The 21,348-nt window shown below is 48.1% G+C and overlaps 1 protein-coding gene across 1 annotated transcript in view; it reads right to left on the reverse strand.

Annotated features, from left to right (window-relative positions):
• Window positions 1-1,422: 1,422 nt before the first annotated feature.
• Window positions 1,423-21,348, reverse strand: part of ZNF592 (zinc finger protein 592) — a 31,901-nt gene continuing 11,975 nt past the window's right edge. The window contains exons 3-9 of the mRNA XM_026709979.2: window positions 13,943-14,121; window positions 12,339-12,515; window positions 10,684-10,843; window positions 8,320-8,589; window positions 7,163-7,275; window positions 4,786-4,903; window positions 1,423-3,770 (exon numbers count right to left, since the gene is read on the reverse strand). Coding sequence (XP_026565764.1) covers window positions 3,255-3,770; window positions 4,786-4,903; window positions 7,163-7,275; window positions 8,320-8,589; window positions 10,684-10,843; window positions 12,339-12,515; window positions 13,943-14,121 — 1,533 coding nt within the window. The 3' untranslated portion in view covers window positions 1,423-3,254. The remainder of the gene's footprint in view (window positions 3,771-4,785; window positions 4,904-7,162; window positions 7,276-8,319; window positions 8,590-10,683; window positions 10,844-12,338; window positions 12,516-13,942; window positions 14,122-21,348) is intronic.

Raw genomic sequence — 21,348 nt, forward strand, 5'->3', positions numbered from 1 at the left:
AAGTCAGCCAAGATAGAATGGATTCTCTTGTGGTTGACTGCCATGTGAATGCAGGGTGCAGACAGTATCTACTTCAGGGATGTAGCTCTTGTGAAAGGCTACCCAGGTAGTTCTCAACTTAGGACCAAAACCGAGCCCAAAGTTCCTGTGGCTAAGGGAGACAGTTGAGTTTCGCCCCGTGTTATATCCTTTCTTGTCATCGTTCCTAAGTGAATCGCTGCAGTTGTTCAGTTAGGAATACGGTTGTTAAGTGAATCTGGCATTGGAGGTTGCAAAAACTCCGAGACATGGCAATCAAGCATCTGAAATTGGATCACGTGACTGTGGGGATGCGGCAACAGTCACCATTGTGAAGAACGGTTGTAAGTCACCCCTTTTCAGTGCTGTTGTAACTCTGGTTGCTAAGCCGAGAATTGTAAGCCGAGAATTGCCTGTATTCTGCATTACAGCCTCTAAGCCAGGGGTGTCAAACTCAATTTCAATGAGGACCACTCGGATCGGGGGCACCTGTGGTGCTCCAAGCGCTCTGCCAGTCAAAATGGGCTCCCGAGCTCCGTTTTTGGCTGCAACGGCCTCCTGCAACCCTCTGCCAGCGAAAACTGAGCTGTTTTCATCGGCAGAGGCAGCGCAGTCCGGTCCTTTGCTGTTTCTAGGGCGGCTCCGTGGGCCAAATCTCAGTACGCCACGGGCCAGATCCGGCCTACAGGCCTTGAGTTTGACATCCCTGCTCTAAACACCGAGTGTTGTGGCCCGCCAGCGGCCAGCTGGGGAGGAACATGGGCCAGTCCTGGAGTCTGGGGAAGCCTCTGACGAGTGCTCTGCATCGGAGGCAGAGATGGAGCCAGGGCCGTCCGACAGTTATCAGCTGCCTTTGGAATCGGAGATCAGTCGGGCAGAAGAACAGCTGGAGCCTGTTCCCAATGTGCACATGCGCAGAGCTACCAGGAGAAGGGAGCAGTTAAGGAACAAGGGGCGATTCGGGAGTAAAGGTGAACAGTGAATGCCTGCTCCCCAATAAGGAATACAGAGGAGCGAAAGGGGAATGGTGTGTGCAGGAGACAATTAGTACATTTCATTAGGGTGAAGATTTGTTTGTCACTCCTTGCCAATTATTTTCTGGTACATGGAAGCTATCGGCCTGACAACTCTCCAAGCCTGATAAGGTCTGTGATTGTAATTCACTCTTGAAAGACTGTTTGCTGGGGGACTTTGCTGGACGTGAACGAGAGGAATTCACATTAGCCTAAATAAAAGGGACGAGGAGTCTTGCTTCATGATTTCGTGAAGCCGAGGTCAGAACACTGAGATCAAGGTGAACTACGCTACTTGAGGCTCCCTTATGGACGTTCAGCATCGGGCCTGAAAAGTTCCTGTGGATTTGGGAGAGCTGCAAGGTCAGAGAAGGGAGGTTGGAAGCCACTCCATTATTAGACGGTTTTATTTGAAATACTTTGAAGTAAACATTATAGCAAGGCACAGAGGCCACTGCAGATTAAATAGATATGTGATGGCTTGGGAGGAATGCCCTCCCCGCCCCCCTGCTATTGTTAACTATAGCTAGGCTAACTTGTAAAACATTCCCTATAGACTAAAATGTACACGGTATCAAAAAATACAAAGGGTTTTATCAAAACACGTCCGGACGAGAAAGTGAGCAAATTCAAAATGGCAAGTATGATAAATAGGGTAACATATTTTTTTTCCTCTTTTTTAAATTATTTATAGTAAACAATGAGCAGGGAATCCGACTTGAAACGTAACAACCGTATATTAAAACAAACGAACGAACGAACAGAAAGTAAATATGGCAACGAAGCGTGAGGGGGAAAAAAAACAGCACACGGGGCGGGGCGGGAGTGGGGTGGAAGCCACAGGTGGGGGGATGAGTCAAGGTGAAAGGGAGGAAAGAAAGCAATCTCCAATCGATGGGGGAGGGTGGGGGGGAGGGCAAGCAAGACAAAAAGAACCACCTGGAAAGGGGTGAGAGGAGAGAAAGGGTGTGCTTTGGAAGAGCAGGTGCACGTGAGGAAGGATCCAGACTGCGATCCCACACTCCTCATGGAATAAACTTCCGTCAGCCCCCAATTCTTGCATTTTTCCGAGCCGACAAGCAGGGGGGACGTTCCGAAGGGTAGAGGTGAGCAACTACGGCGAGGTGAAGACCGGTGAACTTCCAACTCCCAGCCATACTAGAAGGAAAATAAAGCCAGCCAATCTGACCCTCTCCCGGCCCCTCGGTATTTTTCCACCGGGACTGGAAGCAGCTCTGATCCACCGACAGAACAGGGGAGTGATCAACGCCGCTCCCCGATCTGAGGAAGAGGGGTACCAACCATGGAAGAGACTGCCCAAAGATGCGGCAGTGCAAGCCTCACATTACTTACTCTTACTCTTTCTTACGATGGATGTCAATCTTTACCTGGGCAGGTTTAAAATACCTGTGCCTCCAACTTTTATGGGGAAGTCCTAGGTGCAAGAGAGAAAGGTGTCTGAGAATCCACTGCCACGTGTGACCAATACTTCCAGGCGTGTGTGTGTGTGTGTGTGTGTGTAAAAGGAGGGGACGAATACTCAAAGCGGATATGCAATTGATTTTCCCCCGCAACAAAGATTAAGTAATGTTTTCTCAAAAATGAAATTTAAAAAAAAAGAAACACCTGCTACTGAATAGTGCTGGAAATGTGTCTTCTAGGAGAAAAGAAAAAAAAGCAGGTTTCATTCAGTGTCTGAACGGTAAATTTTTCAGGCTGGGGAGACTTTTGTTTTTAAAGGAAAGAACCGTCAAGTGAGTGGTGGTATGGGCAGAAGCTTCCTGGCTTCCTGGAGCTAAGGGAGTAAGGGGGAGTGGGAGAAAGGACTGTATTCTCAATTTAAAATCTGAGCTAACAGGCAAAAAGGCCTCGGGCAGCAGGTGAATGCTTCGTTTTTTTGCTGGGGAAAAGCTTGCCGTGGTTATCCTATATGCCAGTCTTTCTCAACCTTGGCTGCTTTTAAGAGGTGTGGACTTCAACTTCCAGAACTTTAGGAGTTGAAGTCCACTTCTCTTAAAGCGGCCAAGATTGGGAAAGAATGTTCTAATCTCTCTCTCTCTCTCTCTCTCGTTTCCCCTTCCGTGACTCACCTAGTGTTAGGGAGTTGGTGGCTCTGCTAATTTCTCTTCCCAATCGAAAGGAACTGAACCGTACGCCCATCAAAGGAACAACCTCCCTCCCTCCCTCCTTCAAGCAAGGTTTCCGGGGTAGCTGAGCGGACTCTTAAATAGAAGGAGACTTTGGGGGTTTGTTCTGAGAAATGGTTTTCTCTTTGCTGCAGGGCGTGGGGTTGCGCTCCGAGTCTCTGTTCTTGGAAGGATCTCCTTCTGCCCTGCTGTGGCTGGCCTCGCCGTTGGCTTCGCCCAGTCCATTCTCTCTCGTTTCCATTTCCGGAATCCTTTTTGCACTCTCTTGTTCTGGCTCTTCTTCTTCTTCCTCCTCCTCCTCCTCCTCCTCTTCTTCCAGATCTTTGACTTTATGAACGATAAAGAGGTGCCTGTTCAAAGACAGGTGTGACGTGTAACACAAGCCGCAGAGCAGGCACTGGAAAGTGGAACTGTCCGACTTGTGTCGAGGTATGTGTTCCAGAAATTCAGTCTCAGCGGCTGTCGCAAAGCCGCACTTTGCACATTTCCAGCGGGCTGCTTTCAGTTTCTTTGCTGGCGGATCGTCTGATCCGGATGCGGCCGCTTCCACTGGACTCGGACCATCGGCGGTTACTCTCTTTGGAGATTTTGTCTGCAAAACAAAGCCGTGCGCTTATCGTACCCATCAGCCCACTCTCCGAACGAGGCCCGCTAAGAGCAATAAGAACCTTATCTCTTCCTCTTCCTCGCACCCCATTCCCAAGCTGTCCATGGCACCCTAAGCCAAGGGGGTCAAACTCAAGGCCTGCAGGCCGAATCCGGCCCATGGGGTGCTTAGATCTAGCCCGCAGTGCCTCTGCCAGCGAAAACAGGCTCCCGAGCTCCATTTTTGGCTGGGACATCCTCCTGCAGCCCTCTGCCAGCGAAAACGGGTCCCAAGCTCCATTTTTGGCTGGGACATCCTCCTGCAGCCCTCTGCCAGCGAAAACGGCTCCTGAGCTCCGTTTTTGGCTGGGACATCCTCCTGCAGCCCTCTGCCAGCAAAAACAGGCTCCCGAGCTCCGTTTTTGGCTGGGACATCCTCCTGCAGCCCTCTGCCAGCAAAAACGGAGCCCCCGGGACATAACTAACTGAATGATTGCCCCCAGCGCTTTGCTGGGAAAATAACCAAAGGCCAATCCAAACAGAATAGCTTAAGGATTAATTTTCTCCAGGCTGTATTTCTTCATATCCCTGGTTATCACTTGTCAATCTCGGAGGGTTTTCTAGGGATTTTCATTCAATTAAACAAAAAAACCTAACACACTCCTCGTGAAATAAAGCAGCATCTTTTATGTTAAACTGCAAGCGGTTTCAGACAGCCCTACTTGGAATGTAATATAGTTTTAAGTTACTTTGGGTCTGCCTGGAACCAAATATCTTGGAAATAAGGGATTTATTTTTTTAAAAAAAAAGGTTAAATTACACCCAGATCATTGCAGAAACAGGTCAATTCTCATTATGGCACAAGAAATATCTTTTGATAGGGCTGGCAATGTCTTCAGAACCCACAAGGAAAAGTCCACTACATCTTATTTAAAGGCCAGGGGGCCCCTCCTGAAAGGAGGGCAAACTCAAAAGAGAGAATCTCCCCCACTTCCATATTTTAGCTAAAGCGTTGCAATTACTTTTGTCAAGTCTTTGGATATCTGGGAAAGATCTGGATTTCTGATGCCGTGCATGAGGCTCATGTGACTCTCCAGCATCGATGGCTGAGGAAATGTCTGGATTTCGTCTGTGCAATACCTGCAAAATGCATAACAAAGATAATGCCATCAATACAACTGGATTTCTCCGTCTCACCCTCTGCTACCGCATTTTATTTTGACTCTGCAGCCCACTCACCCCAATTTTCACAGAAGCCCAGAGTTGGAAGGAACCTGGGGACCGTTTAAAGATTTGGTGGATTTCCCTTCCCAGTGTCAACTCATAAATCTTTTGGATTCTTTTGAAGCTTGGCTTGAGGCTCATGATTTAATGAGGGTAGTCGGAATCCTGACACCCAGCACACATCTTAAAGTTGCTGAGATTGAGACAAGACAGACAACACAGGGACTGGATCGTCTTCTTTCAGGCTCTCTTCGTAAGACTCAGCAGAAGGAATGACTCAAAATTGATTCCCAAATGCTGGAAACGGAAACAGCAGCATTCTTAATTTTGGAAAAGCAGTGTGAAATGCAAGATTGCAGGGTTATTATTATTATTATCATTATTATTATTATTATTTTTAGGGTATGACATGCTTGCCTCAATCCTAGATCAGGAACGTGCATTGACACAACACAAGTTTGCTGCAAATAAACAAATCTTAAAAGATTGAGTCAATATGTGGACCGTGACTTCACATCTGTTCTGAATCTTCTGAATACATCCTTGAAGGACAGCCGTGCAACTTTCTCAACAGATGTGAAAGCGGTAACTAAGTTTCGTTTGGGAGAAAGTCTCTTGAGCACAAATATTGCGATTTCACAGCAAAAGCTCCCAGGAACAAGACTTACTTTTCTAAGACCTACATAGAGAGACAAAGATTCTACCGCTAGTAGCTTGGAAACTAGTGCTGAATTCCAGGGGTAAATGACCTTGGAACGCAGCTTTCAGAGCTGATAAGAACAGCTCCTTTTTCAGAGGGAAATCAAAAGTTTGCAATGGGAGGGTTAATGTTTTGTCTGGGGTCTTGGTGGGAACCACAGTTTTACCTTTGTTAACATCATGTGTCAGGAATCCAGGAGGCCACCGAGGGGAGGCCTTTAAAAATCCCAAAATTAGATATGAACTGAGACGTGCTCTGTTCACATGCACCAGATAAAGCAACGCTTCGAGTTCCCCATCTGTAGTTCAATTAAAATAACAACTTTTTCCTTCTCTTCCTTAAAATGCTTTCCACAGGAAGAATAGCAGGGACGGACTCTAATCTGAGATAGTTTCCACAGACATAACTGGGCACTGTTTTCTAGGTTAGTCAGTTGTCAGTGAAGGAGGTTTTAAAATTTAAATGATGTCTTGGTATGGATTTTAAACTCCACAAAGAATCCCCATTAGCCAGACCGAGTAACATGAATGAAATGTCACTACGAGTTAGAAAACAAAATGTACAGAAAGGCAAAGAAACAGTTGTTGGCAGTGGAACAGCCTTTCTTAAACTGGAATCTTCTCTAGCCAAGATAGGCTTTTCTCAGGCTGGCTTCAGATAGGCTCACTTCTCGTTTGAAAGGGTAATTAAGAGACCACTCAAACTACAAAATGGGATCCGTGATGGAAAGCAGCCTTTGGTATTTAGGAATAATTGCCAGAAAACACCCTCAATTAGAGTTGTTTTTTTGTTGAGTAATGAAGATGTACCAAAAATACATAGTTTTAATGAAATATTAAAAACAAACCACTAATTGAAGTGCCACCTGCTTCCTGGAAATTTGCTTTCTGGGCGATTAATTTGAATGGGTAGATGCAGGCCTTGTGTTCTTATTTTTATTTTTTTCTGGAAACCGTAAGTGCTTAAATCTGAAAACTGCAAATGTTTCACTTGCAATAGGTTCTGAAATTAATAGCAATAGCAATCAGACTTATGTACCGCTTCACAGTGCCTTTTCAGCCCTCACTAAGGGGTTTGTAGAGTCAACCTCTTGCCCCCAACAATCTGGGTCCTCATTTTACCAACTTTGGAAAGATGGAAGGTTGAGTCCACCTTGAGCCGGTCAGGACTGAACTCCTGGCAGTGGGCAGAGTTAGCCTGCAATACTGGATTCTAACCACTGCGCCACCAGGGCTCATTAAATGAAGCAGAAAGAGCTGCAGCTCCTGCCTCTCTCGTTGAAAGAGGGCGAGCGCACACGGAACTCCTCACAGTTCTTCCAGAGGTAGCTAGAATGCTTTCATTATTGGGAAACCACAGGAATATCATCAGGGTTCTCCCGGAAATGCAAACGATCCAAGGTAAATAGCAGGTGATGATCCCTCAGGACCCTGTGACGTCTGCAAAGAACATCATTCCTTCCCTCTCGGACTCACCAGCAAGGGTACAGTTTCTTTGCTGTGTCGTGATTATTGCGAACGTGTCTGTGCAGACTGTTGGAGGCACCGAAGGACCTCTCGCACTGCCGGCAGGGAAACCTCTTCATGTTCTGCAAGAGGATTGGAAGGGTTAGTTTAGAAATAGAACAACAGAGCTGGAAGGGACCTTGGAGGTCTTCTAGTCCAACCCCCTGCTCTGGCAGGAAACCCTACACCACTTCAGACAAATAAATGGTTTATTCAATCTCTTTTTAAAAACTTCCAGTGTTGGAGAATTCGCAACTTCTGGAGGCAAGTTGTTCCACTGATTAATTGTTCCAACTGTTAGGAAATTTCTCCTTAGTTCTAAGTTGCTTCTCTCCTTGATTAGTTTCCACCCTTTGCTTCTTGTCCTGCCTTCAGGTGCTTTGGAAAGTAGGTTGACCCTCCTCATCTTTGTAGAAGCCCCACAAATACTGGAAGACTGCTATCCTGTCTCCCCTGGTCCTTCTTTTCATTAAGCGAGACATACCCAATTCCAGCAACTGTTCTTTATGTGCCTCCAGTCCCCTAATCATCTTACCAAGGCATTATGAAGTGGTATTAATACTTTGCCTGATCCTGATTCCATCCCTGTTTGTGCAGCGGGATGGAAGCTTCTTCACCTCTGACTGGACGGTGGGGAAAGGGTGGGTCTTAATTCCTTGCAGACAGCTGGTCGTTTGCATTCTTTCCAGAGAGTCCTTGAGGCCACTTGGAGGTTTGTCACCCCGAGGAAATGCTTCCTTTCTCCCACCATCCAAGTCAGAGCTGAAGAAGCTTCTTGGATGAGAAGCGAAACGTCTTTCGAAGAAAAACAAGGAAGAGAGTCCAGCTGCCTCTTGGGGAAGGAAAAAAAAAGGCAGCTTAAGGACAACCATGAAGCTGGAGGGCTGAGAATCTCCGAAGACATTCAGCACGAGTACCGAAAATAAAAACAAGACTTAAATAAATGAAATAAATAAAATAACCGGGAGGAAGGGGAAGAATACACAAGCAGATCTACTTCTCCTCTAGATCTACTTCTCCTCCTCCCTGTTTCTGCAGCTTTGCTAGGAAGTGAAAAGACGCAACCAATATTAAAGCGACGGGGGAAAAAGCCCAGAGGCTGCTACGCTTCAGGCCAAGTCGGTTACCTTTCCGTGGCTTTTCCTCATGTGGGACACGTAAGTTTCACGATCGGGGATCCACTGCGAGCACACCCGACACGTCCAACTGCCCGCTTTGGACTTGGGCTTGGATTCCGGGCTTAGGCCTTTCGCGGGCCAAGAGGTCGGCTGAGAAGTACCGTTGACGATGGACAGTTCCTTGGACGTGGGAAGGACGGGGCTGCCGGTGGCGGCTGTCTCGACCTTCTGCCGAGCGCTGGTGAAATCTTCGGGATTTTCCGGGACTCCGTGGATGCTCTGGTGGAAAGGCAAGGAATCGAGCTCAGCCGGCAAGCACGATACACGCGGAAAAGCCAGAGCGTGGAACGGCTCAGACAGCAACGAATTGCTGAGGATGCCAGTAGCTTCTCTTATTTCTAGATCTACTATTTAGGCCAGGGGTCGCCAACTTTTTGGACCTCAGGGACCACCACGCTCATCATTTTAAACCCCGCAGACCACTAATACGAATTTTGACTTGACGGCGGCTTGTTGACGTTGGTTGGAAAGTCGGTCCCATATTCCAGAGCTGCAAGAGTCACAGGACTGGCTCTTTGGTCATCCTGGAGCAGCTGTTCCACCTGGGTGTACCGGCCTGCCATGGACTGGAGGAGCTGCTCCGGGATGACCAAAGGGCCAGTCCTGTGACTCCTGCAGCTCTGGAATATGGGACCGACTTTCCTACCAACGTCAGCAAACCACCCTGGGGCGGATTTCCCTCCCCTGCTGTTGGTCTTACCTTCCAGTTCCAGCTCGCGTGGCTCTACTCAAGGTAAGGTTTGTACTTGGCTGAAGGGTGGGGACCAGCGGGTGCGTGGCACAGCCTTGTGTTCCTGCACAGCCTGGATTAATTGCTTTGGGGGGGGATATTTCTCTGCAGACCACCCAAATTTTCTTGTGGACCACCAGAGGTCCCCGGCCCACCGGCTGGCGACCACTGATCAAGACCAGGTTGCCAACTAGAGCTGGGTGTCATGATCGTATTATGCATATGTTGTGCCAGGTGTCCTGATTTCCGGGTCATTTCTGGACCCAGATCAAAGTTGTGGATGTTTTTTTTTTAAACCAGAATTCTTCCGAACTTGGCAACTTTAAGTTCTGTGTGGCCTTCAACTCTGCTGGCTGAGGAATTCTGGGAGATGAAAGTGCACGTCTTAAAGTTGCCAAGTTTGGAGATCTTGGATTTAATAGGTCATCCAGAACTTTGAACTGGGTCCAGAAGGGTCCTGGAAAGCAGGACAGTTGGCACCATATATACCTAATACGACCATAACACCCAGCTTGCATTGGTAACCGCCCTGTTCAAGACCCATCACGGATGCAGAGAACGGATGCTAAATAAATAAACAGAGATGCTAAATAAATAAACAGCAATAGCCTTTAGACTTATATACCGCTTCACACTGCTTCATAGCCCTCTCTAAGCGTTTTACAGAATCCGTGTATTTGCCCTTAACAATTTGGGTTCTCATTTTGTCGATCCTGGGAAGGAGGCAAGGCCAAGTCAACCTTGGGCCTGGTAAGACTCAAACTGCAGTCAGCTGGCAGTCAGCAGAAGTAGCCTGCAGTACTGCACACTCACCACTGCACCACCACCGCTCTTAATAAATAATTAAGGTAAGTTTAGGTTATGCTAAATTGTAATCTGATCTGGACTAGCAGCAGAGGGTGTATTCAGCCAGTTCTGGAGAACTGGTAGTGGAAAATTTGGGTAGTTCGGAGAACTGGTAAATACTACCTGTGACTGGCCCCGCCCCCATCTATTCTCTGCCTCCCATTGAGTCCCAGCTGATCGGCTGGTTCTTCTTTGGTTGCCCTGCACAGGAGAAACAGAGCTGGAAAGCCGGTCAGTGGGGTGGGAGGGAATGGAGTTTTTTACAGTAATCTTCCTCCAGAAATGGGGAGGGAATGGAGATTTTTATAGTATCCTTTCCCTGTCACTCCCACCAAGCCACACCCTGCCCACCGAACCGGTAGTAAAATGATTTGAATCCCACCCATGACTAGTAGGGTGTGCCAGATTTTTATAGTATCCTTTCCCTGTCACTCCCACCAAGCCACACCCCGCCCACTGAACCGGTAGTAAAATGATTTGAATCCCACCCATGACTAGTAGGGTGTGCCAACCCGACCACCGTGCTCTGCAACTTATAGGCTTAGCTTGTTCTTTGAATCCGGTCAATTGTGGCTTACGTTTAAATTACAGTCCAGCAACCTAAATCTTAAAGAGACCCATATGAGGAGAGGCTGCCAATGAGGAAAACGTTCGTCAGGTGTGGGGAAATAAAAAGGCAGCTTCCAAGAGTTTCGAGGGAGGACCCTGAAAGGTGGGAGCGGCCTCGAACTACCAACCTTGACGTGTTGCATTAACTGCAGCTTCTGCATATACACCAGTTGGCAGTGGGGGCACTTGAACACGCCCACCATCATTCGGCTGGCGTTTTGCTGGAAGTGTTCTTGCAGAAGTCTCTTCTTGTTGAAGACTGTCTCACAGGAACATTTGTAGATCACCCTGGGGGGGCGGTGGAGAAATGAGAACTTTCAGGAATGAACGAAGCATCATCAATATAATTTAATAAAAAAGAAAAAGAAAATTTAAACGGTATTTGGCACTTTTATCTATCTGCTGAGTCCTTCCTGGGTTAGGCAGACGGGGTTGCGTATCGATGGGAGCAAACGAAAGGAAAGACAGCACCAACTGGCATACTGGGTGCAATTTTAACACCGCTGGAGTCCCAATGGAACACCGCGGGCATTGACAACTTCACCATCAGTCAATTGCAAAAGGCAGCTTCACTCGGAACAGTTTACACCCCGAGAGGATACCTTTAACAACGTCTGCCTCTCCCGTGTCCTTGGGAAGGACTCAGTAGGTGCCAAATCTGGTCTAAACGTCCGGCTGACTGGGCAAAAAACAACAATAATAATAATTTATGTTAAACGGAGAGCAAAGGCACTTTGGACGCAATCCCAAAACACCTGAAGCACTCAGATGTTTATGCGTTGACCCGAACAATCTGGCTCCTCATTTTACCGACCTTGGAAGGATGGAAGGATGAGTCGAACTTCTGGCAGTGGGCAGAGTTAATCTGTAATACTGCACTCTAACCACTGGGAGGGAGGGAAGGAAGGAAGGAAGGAAGGAAGGAAGGAAGGAAGGAAGGAAGGAAGGAAGGAAGGAAGGAAGGAAGGGTCAACCTTGAGCCAGCCAGGATTGAACTCCTGGCAGTGGGCAGAGTTAATCTGTAATACTGCATTCTAACCACTGGGAAGGAAGGAAGGAAGGAAGGAAGGAAGGAAGGAAGGAAGGAAGGAAGGAAGGAAGGAAGGAAGGAAGGGTCAACCTTGAGCGGCCAGGATTGAACTCCTGGCAGTGGGCAGAGTTAATCTGTAATACTACATTCTAACCACTGGGAGGGAAGGAAGGAGGGAGGGAGGGAGGGAGGGGGGGAAGGAAGGAAGGAAGGAAGGAAGGAAGGAAGGAAGGAAGGAAGGAAGGGTCAACCTTGAGCGGCCAGGATTGAACACCTGGCAGTGGGCAGAATTAATCTGTAATACTGCATTCTAACCACTGGGAAGGAAGGAAGGAGGGAGGGAGGGAGGAGGGAGGGAGAGAGAGGGAGAAGGAAGGAAGGAAGGTAAGAAGGAAGGAAGGAAGGAAGGAAGGAAGGGAGGGAGGGAGGGTCAACCTTGAGCCGGCCAGGATTGAACTCCTGGCAGTGGGCAGAGTTAATCTGTAATACTGCATTCTAACCACTGGGAAGGAAGGAAGGAAGGAAGGAAGGAAGGAAGGAAGGAAGGAAGGAAGGAAGGAGGGAGGGAGGGAGAGAGGGAGGAGTCAACCTTGAGCCAGTCAGAATTGAACTCCTGGCAGTGGGCAGAGTTCATCCGTAATACTGCATTCTAACCATTGCGCCACCATGGCTCAAATGAAGGAGACAGAAGAAACTCCAGAACCGTGTAATGGTGTAAAAAGAAGGCCCCAGGGACCTGAGCAGACCACTTACTGAGATGTCTTGTGAGGCTCTGCAGGGTGCTGGCTGTTAATGTGAGCGGTGGTGCTGTCTGCAGACTTGAAGGCCATGGGGCAGAACGAACACTTGTGGAAGACTTCGCAGTGCTTCTCGTGAATGTGGACTTTCAGCATAGCCTGGGACATGAAAACCACCCCGCAGTGGCTGCATCTGGGGAGAAGGGAAAGGAGGACACACTCAGCTTGGAGGCACAACATCTGCCAGCCTCGTTTCTAGAGACACTCGGGGAACGGAAAGAGGCCCACGTTTCCTTTACAGAATCACCCTGGAAGAAACCGTGAATGTCCAGAAGTTGTAGGATAACAACCTAGATAGCTTGCTGCAGATAATGGCTAGACATCCGAGGTTGAGATATGGCCAGTGGGAATAAGAGGGAAGGGAAAAAAAGGAGACCCACACCACCATATCAATTCTCTGAAGCCAAACCCAGCCAGACGGAAAATATTAATCTGAGTTAACCCTGGCCCCTTCATCTCTACTGGTCACTCCTGCACCAGAAGAAGAGGAACCATCCTCTGCCAGAAATGAGTAACTGTGAGACTTTGTTCACTCGCTGCGGTTTCTGAGAAAGTCAGCGGATGCAAAAAAAAAAAAAAAACTATCAAAGAAAAATCCCTTTTAACAGGTGTTAAGGCTGGCGAAATCACCTGAGACAGACTACGCTGAAGTTTCCTCTACTTGGGGGTGGTCAGCTAAAAATAAAGTAAAATTAAAGATGGTCAGGATCACTGCTAAAAAATAAAAATAAGAACGAATCCTTAAGCGAGACTCCTGCAATTTGCTCCCAAACCTGGCCTTCGGAGCAGGGGTCGCCAACCTTTTGGACCTCAGGGACCAGCAAACTCATCGTTTTAAATCCCGTGGACCAGTCATATGAATTTTTGACTGACGGTGGCTTGCTGACGTCGGTGGAGAAGTCGGTCCCATATCCCAGAGCTGCAGGAGTCACAGGAAAACTGGCTCTTTGGTCATCCCGGAGCAGCTGCTCCTCCACCCGGGTGCACCGGCCTGCCATGGACTGGAGGAGCTGCTCCGGGATGACCAAAGGGCCAGTCCTGTGACTCCTGCAGCTCTGGAATACAGGACCGACTTTCCCACCAATGTCAGCAAGCCACCCTGGGGCGGATTTCCCTCCCCTGCTGTTGGTCTTCCCTTCCAGTTCCATCTCACGTGGCTCTACTCAAGGTAAGATTTGTGCTCGGCTGAAGGGTGGGCGGGCCATGTGGGCTGCTGTGCAGCCTTGTGTTCCCGCGCAGCCTGGATTAATTGCTATGGGGGGACGGGGACATTTCTCTGCGGACCACCCAAATTTTCTCGCAGTCCACCAGTGCTCCTTGTCCCACCAGTTGGCAACAACCACTGCTTTGTAGAATTATTAATTTTTTTTTAAAGCCAATGTTCTTGCAGCTTATCTCTAGGAGGCGGGTCTGCCAAGGATGCTTAAAAGCTCCGGAAGGGAGGAAGAAGTGAGGTCCTTCAGCCTGGTTTGCTCTTTTTTAAAATGCATAAAACAGACTCTTGCTCCCCCCCTCCGCCCTCACCCCATCCCGGGTTCCTCACTCAGGCTTAACACTGACCTGTAACCGACTTTGCGGGAGTAATGCAGGCAGTTCTCTTTGACGTGGGTTTGGAAGTAGGCGGACCGGCAAATGGCCCCACACTCAGGGCAGCAATAGGGAGATTTATGGGCGTGGATTCTCTGATGAGCACAGTAACTGCATTTGTTCGGCAACACCATCTGACACACTTGGCATGTCTAGGAGAGAGGAAATAGAGAGGCACCTTTGATGGACTGTTTTTGAGGGACTTGCTTGGCTGGGGAATTCTGGGAGTTGGGAGTCCACACAGCTTCAAGGGGCCAAGATGGAGATACTGTCCTGGAGGGAGACTCCGTGTCTTAATTCAGCTATTCCTGTAAGAATGGTAGCTCCAAGAGACGAAGAGTATTTTGTCATTCGGGGTTGAAGTGAAGGATCTCCTTGGTGCTCCCTGAGGCTTGTTGGTTTTTCTTGCAGACGTTTCACGACCAAACTAGGTAACGTCATCAGTGCTGGACTGTGTGGAATGAAAACATCTGCAACAGGGGTGTCAAACTGAAGGCCCGGGGCCCAGATCTGGAAACAGCAAAGGCCCGGCCCATGGGGCCTCTGCCGGTGAAAATGGGAGCTCGTGGCCCTCCCCAGCTCCCTTTTCACTGGCAGAATGTTACAGGATGCTGTCCCGGCTGTGTTTTTGCTCGTAGAGGGTTGCAGGAGGCCATTGCAGCCCAAAATGGAGCACAACCCAGATGCAGCCCTCAATGAAATTGAGCTGGACACCCCTGGTCTACCAGAAAGCAGGCAAGCTCAGAGAACCTCTGAGGACCCCCCCCTCAGAACGGTAGCTATCCCCCAGCAGGCTGGCTGGTGGAGTTGCGGTCTTCAGACTTCTACTAGGAAGATGCTTGAAGAAGCTTCCTTGTTTGACCAAGAGGAAAAACGACGACAAAAGATAACAGTGCCCCAAATCCTGCCGCTGCCTGTTGATAGGTAAGCAGATAGTCTTATCTGGGGCCGATAAGACTCAGAAATCAAACTTCTGACTGCCCGGCTCAGGGAGGTAGATGAGAACTCCAATTTATTAGGGGTAAGTCTTCCCTCCTCGGAACAAACGCCAAAGCTGCCTGTATATTAATGCTTCTCGAGAGCAAACACACTTCTTTTCTTCCACTCTCTATTTCTGGGGTGAGAAAAAAGCCTATCGGTTTAATCAGGTATTTAATTTTAACCTTGACAGGGGAAGGCATGACAATGACAGCCCAAATACAAAGTGATCCTGCCAGCCGGGAGTTTAACGGCAGAATACTCAGCCGAGAGAATTATCTGCTGAAATTACCCTTTCACGGACGTTGTAAATTGATATTTCGATTGACTGCCTGCCTGCCCGCCTGCCTGCCTAAACAATCTGCAAAGTAAGGGTGTCGTTGTGCAATGTCTATTTAGCCTGTGGAACATTAAAAACATTTTTGGGGGAGGAAAGAGAAAAATCAACCTAACCCTCCAATCCTGAGTTCTGCAATACTTTCCAAAACATACCTAGCACCATTCTGTTTTCTTTTTGCTACCGTATCACTGGGTTTCTTTTTAAAATCCCAGAACATTCAATTCTTCCTTGTACTTTGCTGCAATAATCTTATGATTATTTATGTGTTTGAGATCCTTTGCTCACCAAAGCTGGCTGATAAATGTAGGATCAACACCCACCCCCCTAAATAAAGGTTGCATAGAACATTTCCCTAGACAGAATAGCACCGAAGCTTGGTTAAAACCCAACAAGAAACGTGGCTCGGTTAAAACCCAACGAGAAACGTTCCTTAAAGCCGGTTCAAAATATGTGGCTTCTTTAGCTCTGTTTCTGCTTTTTTTTTTTTCTTTTGTGGTGCTTCTAGCAGATTGTTCAAATTTATGGCTTTATTTTTTGCCCCTTTGTGTTTATTTTTCGTTGTAAATTTTATTGCAAACTCCCCTGACAGCTGCTGTTAAAAAGGCAGCACATACACTGTTGTGTAGCATGGATTAAGTCAAGGGCATTTGTATGCAGCACCCGCTTCCCTTCCTACCCCATTATTTTCTAACTTTCAGAAACAAACGCCGCCTTCCAAATTGCACGAAGGACGCTCATAAGCGTTTCTACCCCAGGTCGTCTTCAAGGGGATCCTGCCAAAGGTCTTCTGATTGGCAAGACCTGTTCGCTGCACGTTCTTGGGGTCATTGTATTTCTTTTTGTCAAAATGCAAAAGGACGTAAGACTCCGTACTCCGTACACAAACGATCACGCTGATCCACTGAGAGGCACCAGGGGTGGGACTCAAATAATTTAAACAACCGGTTCTCTGCCCTAATGATTTCTTCCAACCACCAGTTCACCAAACTGCTCCGAAAGTTAACAGCCGGTTCTCTCAAAGGGGCGCGAACCGGCTGAATCCCGCCACTGAGCGGCACCCGTCTCTACCCGACACAGTACAGGCAGTCCTTGACTTATTGAGCCCTGATTTCCTGCTGCTAAGGGACACGTCTGTTAAAGTGAGTTTTGCCCCATTTTGCGAGCTTTCTTGCCATGGTCGTTAAGTGAGTAGCTGCAATTGTTAAGTCAGTAACATCTTTGCTCAAGGAATCTGCTTTCCTCAACCCAGGCAAGTCGCAAAAGGGGACCACATACAGGGGTGGGAATTCAAAATGTTTAACAACCGGTTCTGCGGGCGTGGCTTAGGGGGTGGGTGTGGCTTGGTGGTCATGTGACTGGGTGGATGTGGCTTGGTGGTCATGTTATTGGCTGGGCGTGGCCAACTCAACATCACTCACATCGAGACACGCATCTCCTTGCCTGGCCTCTCATGACTGTGAGAATGCTGCAACAGTCGAAAGTGTGAAAAAGGGTCATAAGTCACTTTTTTTCCGTACCATTGTAGCTTTGAATGGTCACTCCACACAAGGAAAGTACCAGCAAAGGAAGGGAAAAAAACTCCAGAGATGTTCCTGAGACAGGAAGTCTAGTCCTGCCAAGGATGTAATAAGGGTTAATGGAGAGGCAGTTTCTGTAAGCAACACCAGAATGTTTCCTTCCTGCCTTCCTTACAGGATTAGGCCAGTAATTTATTTTAACAACCGGTTCTCCGAACTGCTTAGAATGTTAACAACCGGTTCTAGCGAATAGGTGTGAACTGGTAGAATCCCACCCCTGATCATGTAACACTGAAACTGTGATCATTGTGAGTTGATCGTTAAGCATCCAAATGTAAGTCACGTGACCCTAGGGTCATAAGTATGGGAACAATGGTCCTAAGTCAACTCTTCCCAGTGCCATTGTAACTTTGAACGCTCGCTGAACAAACGGTTGCAAGTCAAAGGCTGCGCGTAAAGCAACACCGTTGAAATGTTGCCTTTGCACCAACGGAAGGGTCATCCGTGAACGCTCCCGCTCCCAATCCTTCACTAGATGAGATATTAAAAGCCTTCTGGAGATCAGCAAGCAGAGGCAGAGAGAAGGGGAGGAAAACAAAGAAACCAAAACGTGGGAGTGAAGCCGCTTTCAAGGCTGCAGCTTCTAAGGATCTGGAGAGCTGGAATGTGGAGCTTCCCAGATGTAGGAGCTTCAAGGGAGGGAGGAAGACAAAAAACAGATGTTCAGCCACTCCTGAGCATATCACTGGAAGCTCCATTTCAACATGCCCGCCTGCGTTTCCCATCTAGATGCAATAAAGGGCAGGCCTGGGGAACGAACAGTCTTTATTTTTAACTGTTCTCTTAACCATTTAAATCGGGGGGGTCCCCAAACTCGGCAACTTTAAACCTTGTGGACTTCAACTCCCAGAATTCCCCAGCTAGCAGAAATCCACAAGTCTTAAAAGTTGCCACGTTTGGAGATGCCCTGGCTTAGCACAATGTATAAACCAGGTTACACCGTGGGTTGTTTTTACGGAGAATTGTTTTTTTTTCCTTTCCAGATCACAATTTCCTCCCAAATACGACAGGTGGTTTTTTGAGACGGTACCAGGTAAAATTCAAATATCAAAGGCTTTGGGTGATATGACTGCAGTTAACATTTGGTGGGGGCTGAGTAGATGACCACCTGGGAAATAATGCATGTGGCCAGATGGGAATTCTTCATGTGGTCTGAACTCTGAAGGTGATGGGGGTAGAAACTGCGTGCTTGGTTTGTTGGTTTAATGCAAGGGTTTTGAAACTTGGCAAGTTTAAGACTTGTGGACTTCAGCTCCCAGAATTCCTGAGCTAACATGACCGGAGGAGGAATTCTGGGAGTTTGGTGTCCACAAGTCTTAAAGCTGTCAACTTGAAGAGGCCTGGTGTAGGGTCTCTGACTTGGGCAGGGGAGTTGGACTAGAACAGGGGTCTCCAACCTTGGCAACTTTAAGACATGTGGACTTCAACTCCCAGAATTCCTGGGCTAACACAGCTGGAGGAGGAATTCTGGGAGCTGGATGTCCACAAGTCTTAAAGCTGTCAAGTTGAAGACACCTGGTGTGGTGTCCATCTTGGTGCTTGCTGATCTCCAAACAAGGAAGTGTTTTGGTCTTTTTGCTTCCTTTTTAGCTTTTTTGGATTGTCTCTTTTGAACCATCATTGCCTCTATTTTGGAAGCTCTATAATACAAACAGAAAGCAAGCCCAACATTGAAGATGTTACCTAGTTGTGTAATAAAACGTCTGCAAGAAAACATTCACGTTCAGAGAACACCAGGAACCCAACAGTTCAAGTCTAAGCTACCGATATTCTCTTTTATTTGGCACTACTTGGACCAAGAGTCTTCAAACTTGACAGCTTTAAGACTTGTGGACTTCAACTCCCAGAATTCCTGAACTAATAAGACCTGGAGGAGGAATTCCACAAGTTGAAGTCCTCAAGTCTTAAAGTTGCCAAGTTTGGGGACCTGTGATTTAAATGAAGATCTATGAAGACCCTTCAAATCTTAAACAAACAAACAAACAATTCATAGACAAACGTACTGATTCAATACACAGGTATCCCAACCAAATATGCCGGAAACATTTTAAGCAGCTTTGGGTCCATAAGGAGAGTGCTCCCTTCTTAGTGTCTTACAGGTAGTCCTCGACTTACAACCGTAATGGAGGGGCCCTCCCTCCAATTTCTGTTGCTGAGCGAGGTGTTTGTTTAAGTTAAAGTTTTGTCCTCGTTTTACGGCTTTTTCTTCCCACGGCTGTTAAGCAAATCGCTGCAGTTCTCAAGGAAGTAACCTGGTTGTTAAGTGGATCTTGGCTTCCCCCCGTCGACTCTGCTTGTCACAAGGTCACAAAAGGAGGATCACAAGAGACCCCAACAGACACTACAACCGTCATAAATATGAACCACAGTTGCCAAGCCTTTGAATTTGGATCACGTGACCGTGGGGATGCTGGAAAGGTCCTCACTGAAAACTGGTCGTAAGTCACATTTTTCAGTGCCGGCGTAACTTTGAGCGGCCACTAAACAAACTGTTGTAAGTCGAGGACTGCCCGTGCAGCTGCTATGGAAATCTCCAGCCTTGTGATCTCCCCTGCCTATTATTATATGCAGGATCTGGATTGCTCGCTGACACCCAGTTGGCTCGAAGGCCGGGATGGCGAACCTATGACACACGTGCCACAGGTGGCACGCAGAGCCATTTGTGCCACCCCGTGAGCCGCAGGCAAAGTTACCTCACGGCACAAGCGCGTGCCTCCCAGCTGATTTTCGGCCGGTTTGAGGCCTTTTGGGGCCTCCCAAAGGCTTGAGGAAGGCTTCTGCTGGCCGAAAACTAGCCCTGTTTCATCACCTCCAAAATACTGGAAGTTTTTGGCCTGCAAAGTCGTCAGAAGCCTTCCTCAAGCCTCTGGGAGGCCCAAAAAGGACTCAAACCAGCCGAAAATCAGCTGTGAGGCGGAGTACAGGTAAGGGGATGGCGTGGGTGGGTGGGGATTGTTTGCACATGCATGGGGACCATGGGTGGTGGTGCGAACATTGCCTTCTGGGTGCTGGCCCACAAGCGCAAGCCTGCAAGCACTCGCACAATTTTTGGCACAGGAGCCCCAAAAGCTTCGCCAACCACTGCTCTAAAGCTTATTTTGTCTTCCTCTCGTTTTAATCTCATTTGCACCCATTTCTGAAGACTCACAGACACGGGCGCTCGCCTCTTCCCCTAAACAGAAGCTGATTAGCCTCAGCAAGGCCACAATTGTAACACTGAACTGGCTTCCCAGAAGCCTACGCAGATTGGAAGGAGAAAAAGAAAAAGAAAAAAAGAAAAGGAGTTGCATGCAAGCCCCCACACGGCTAATCGAAGGCCGCCTTCTACAAAAGAGGTTGAAACTTTCACGGTACAACAAACGGGAGGCAAACGGCAGCACGAACAGGAAATTGGTCAAAACCATCGGAACTGCTACCTGAAGGTTTGGCTGAACAGGAAGCAGCAAAGGCAAAGGGGCCAACTCACAACCACCGTTCTACAACTGACAACTGGAGGGAGGAAGGGCTGCTGGTTTATGTCGGCTGTAGCTCTTAGCTAGGAGAGCGGTCTGTTTTTTCACATGTGCATCGGAGTTCTGACGCGGTTGGTTAAGACGACTAGCTTAAGACGACAGTACCCAGAAGGCAATGTGCACGGGGACCCCCGCTCCCTGCGCATGCATGCACAACCCCTCCCGCGCACGCTGCTCGCCTCCTACGACCCCCTTGCCCCTGCATGCCAGAGACCCGACAATCAGCTGTTGGACGGGCGGTGCGCACACATGCACAGTGGACCTGCTCTGGGCGAGGGCTCACATGCCACTTCCAGTATGCATGCCATAGGTTCAGGGGTGGGATTCAAACTTTTTAACAATCGGTTCTGTGGGCATGGCTTAGGGGGTTGGGGTGGCTTGGTGGTCATGTGACTGGGTGGGCATGGCTTGGTAGTCATGTGACTGGCTGGGCATGGCCAACTCAACATCACTCACATCGAGGCACGCATCTCCTCGCCTGGCCTCTCATACTGTGAGGATGCTGCAACAGTCGCAAGTGTGAAAAAGGGTCATAAGTCACTTTTTTCAGTGCCATTGTAACTTTGAATGGTGACTCCGCACAAGCGAAGTACCAGCAAAGGAGGGGAAAATAACTCCAGAGATGTTCCTGAGACAGGAAATCTAGTCCTGCCAAGACTGTAATAAGGATCAACAGAGAGACAATTTCTGTAAGCAACACCAGAATGTTTCCTTCCTGCCTTCCTTACAGGATTAGACCGGTCATTTCTTCTAACAACCGGTTCTAGCGAATAGGTGCGAACTGGTAGAATCCCACCCCTGCATAAGTTCACCATCACGGATCTATGGATTGTGCTAAATGACTTTGTCCTTTTTCTCTCTCCCAAATATAAATGGAGGAGAACAGAAATGAACTCCGAAAAGCTTCCACGCGAAACGCAACTGGCATAGGAGGGACTGCAGAGCTGATGCTTTCTAGAACAAATGGAGTCA

Source organism: Pseudonaja textilis, chromosome 13 (assembly GCF_049901715.1).
Source record: "Pseudonaja textilis isolate UNSWEBS1 chromosome 13, rPseTex1.2, whole genome shotgun sequence".
Taxonomy (NCBI): Eukaryota; Metazoa; Chordata; class Lepidosauria; order Squamata; family Elapidae; genus Pseudonaja; species Pseudonaja textilis.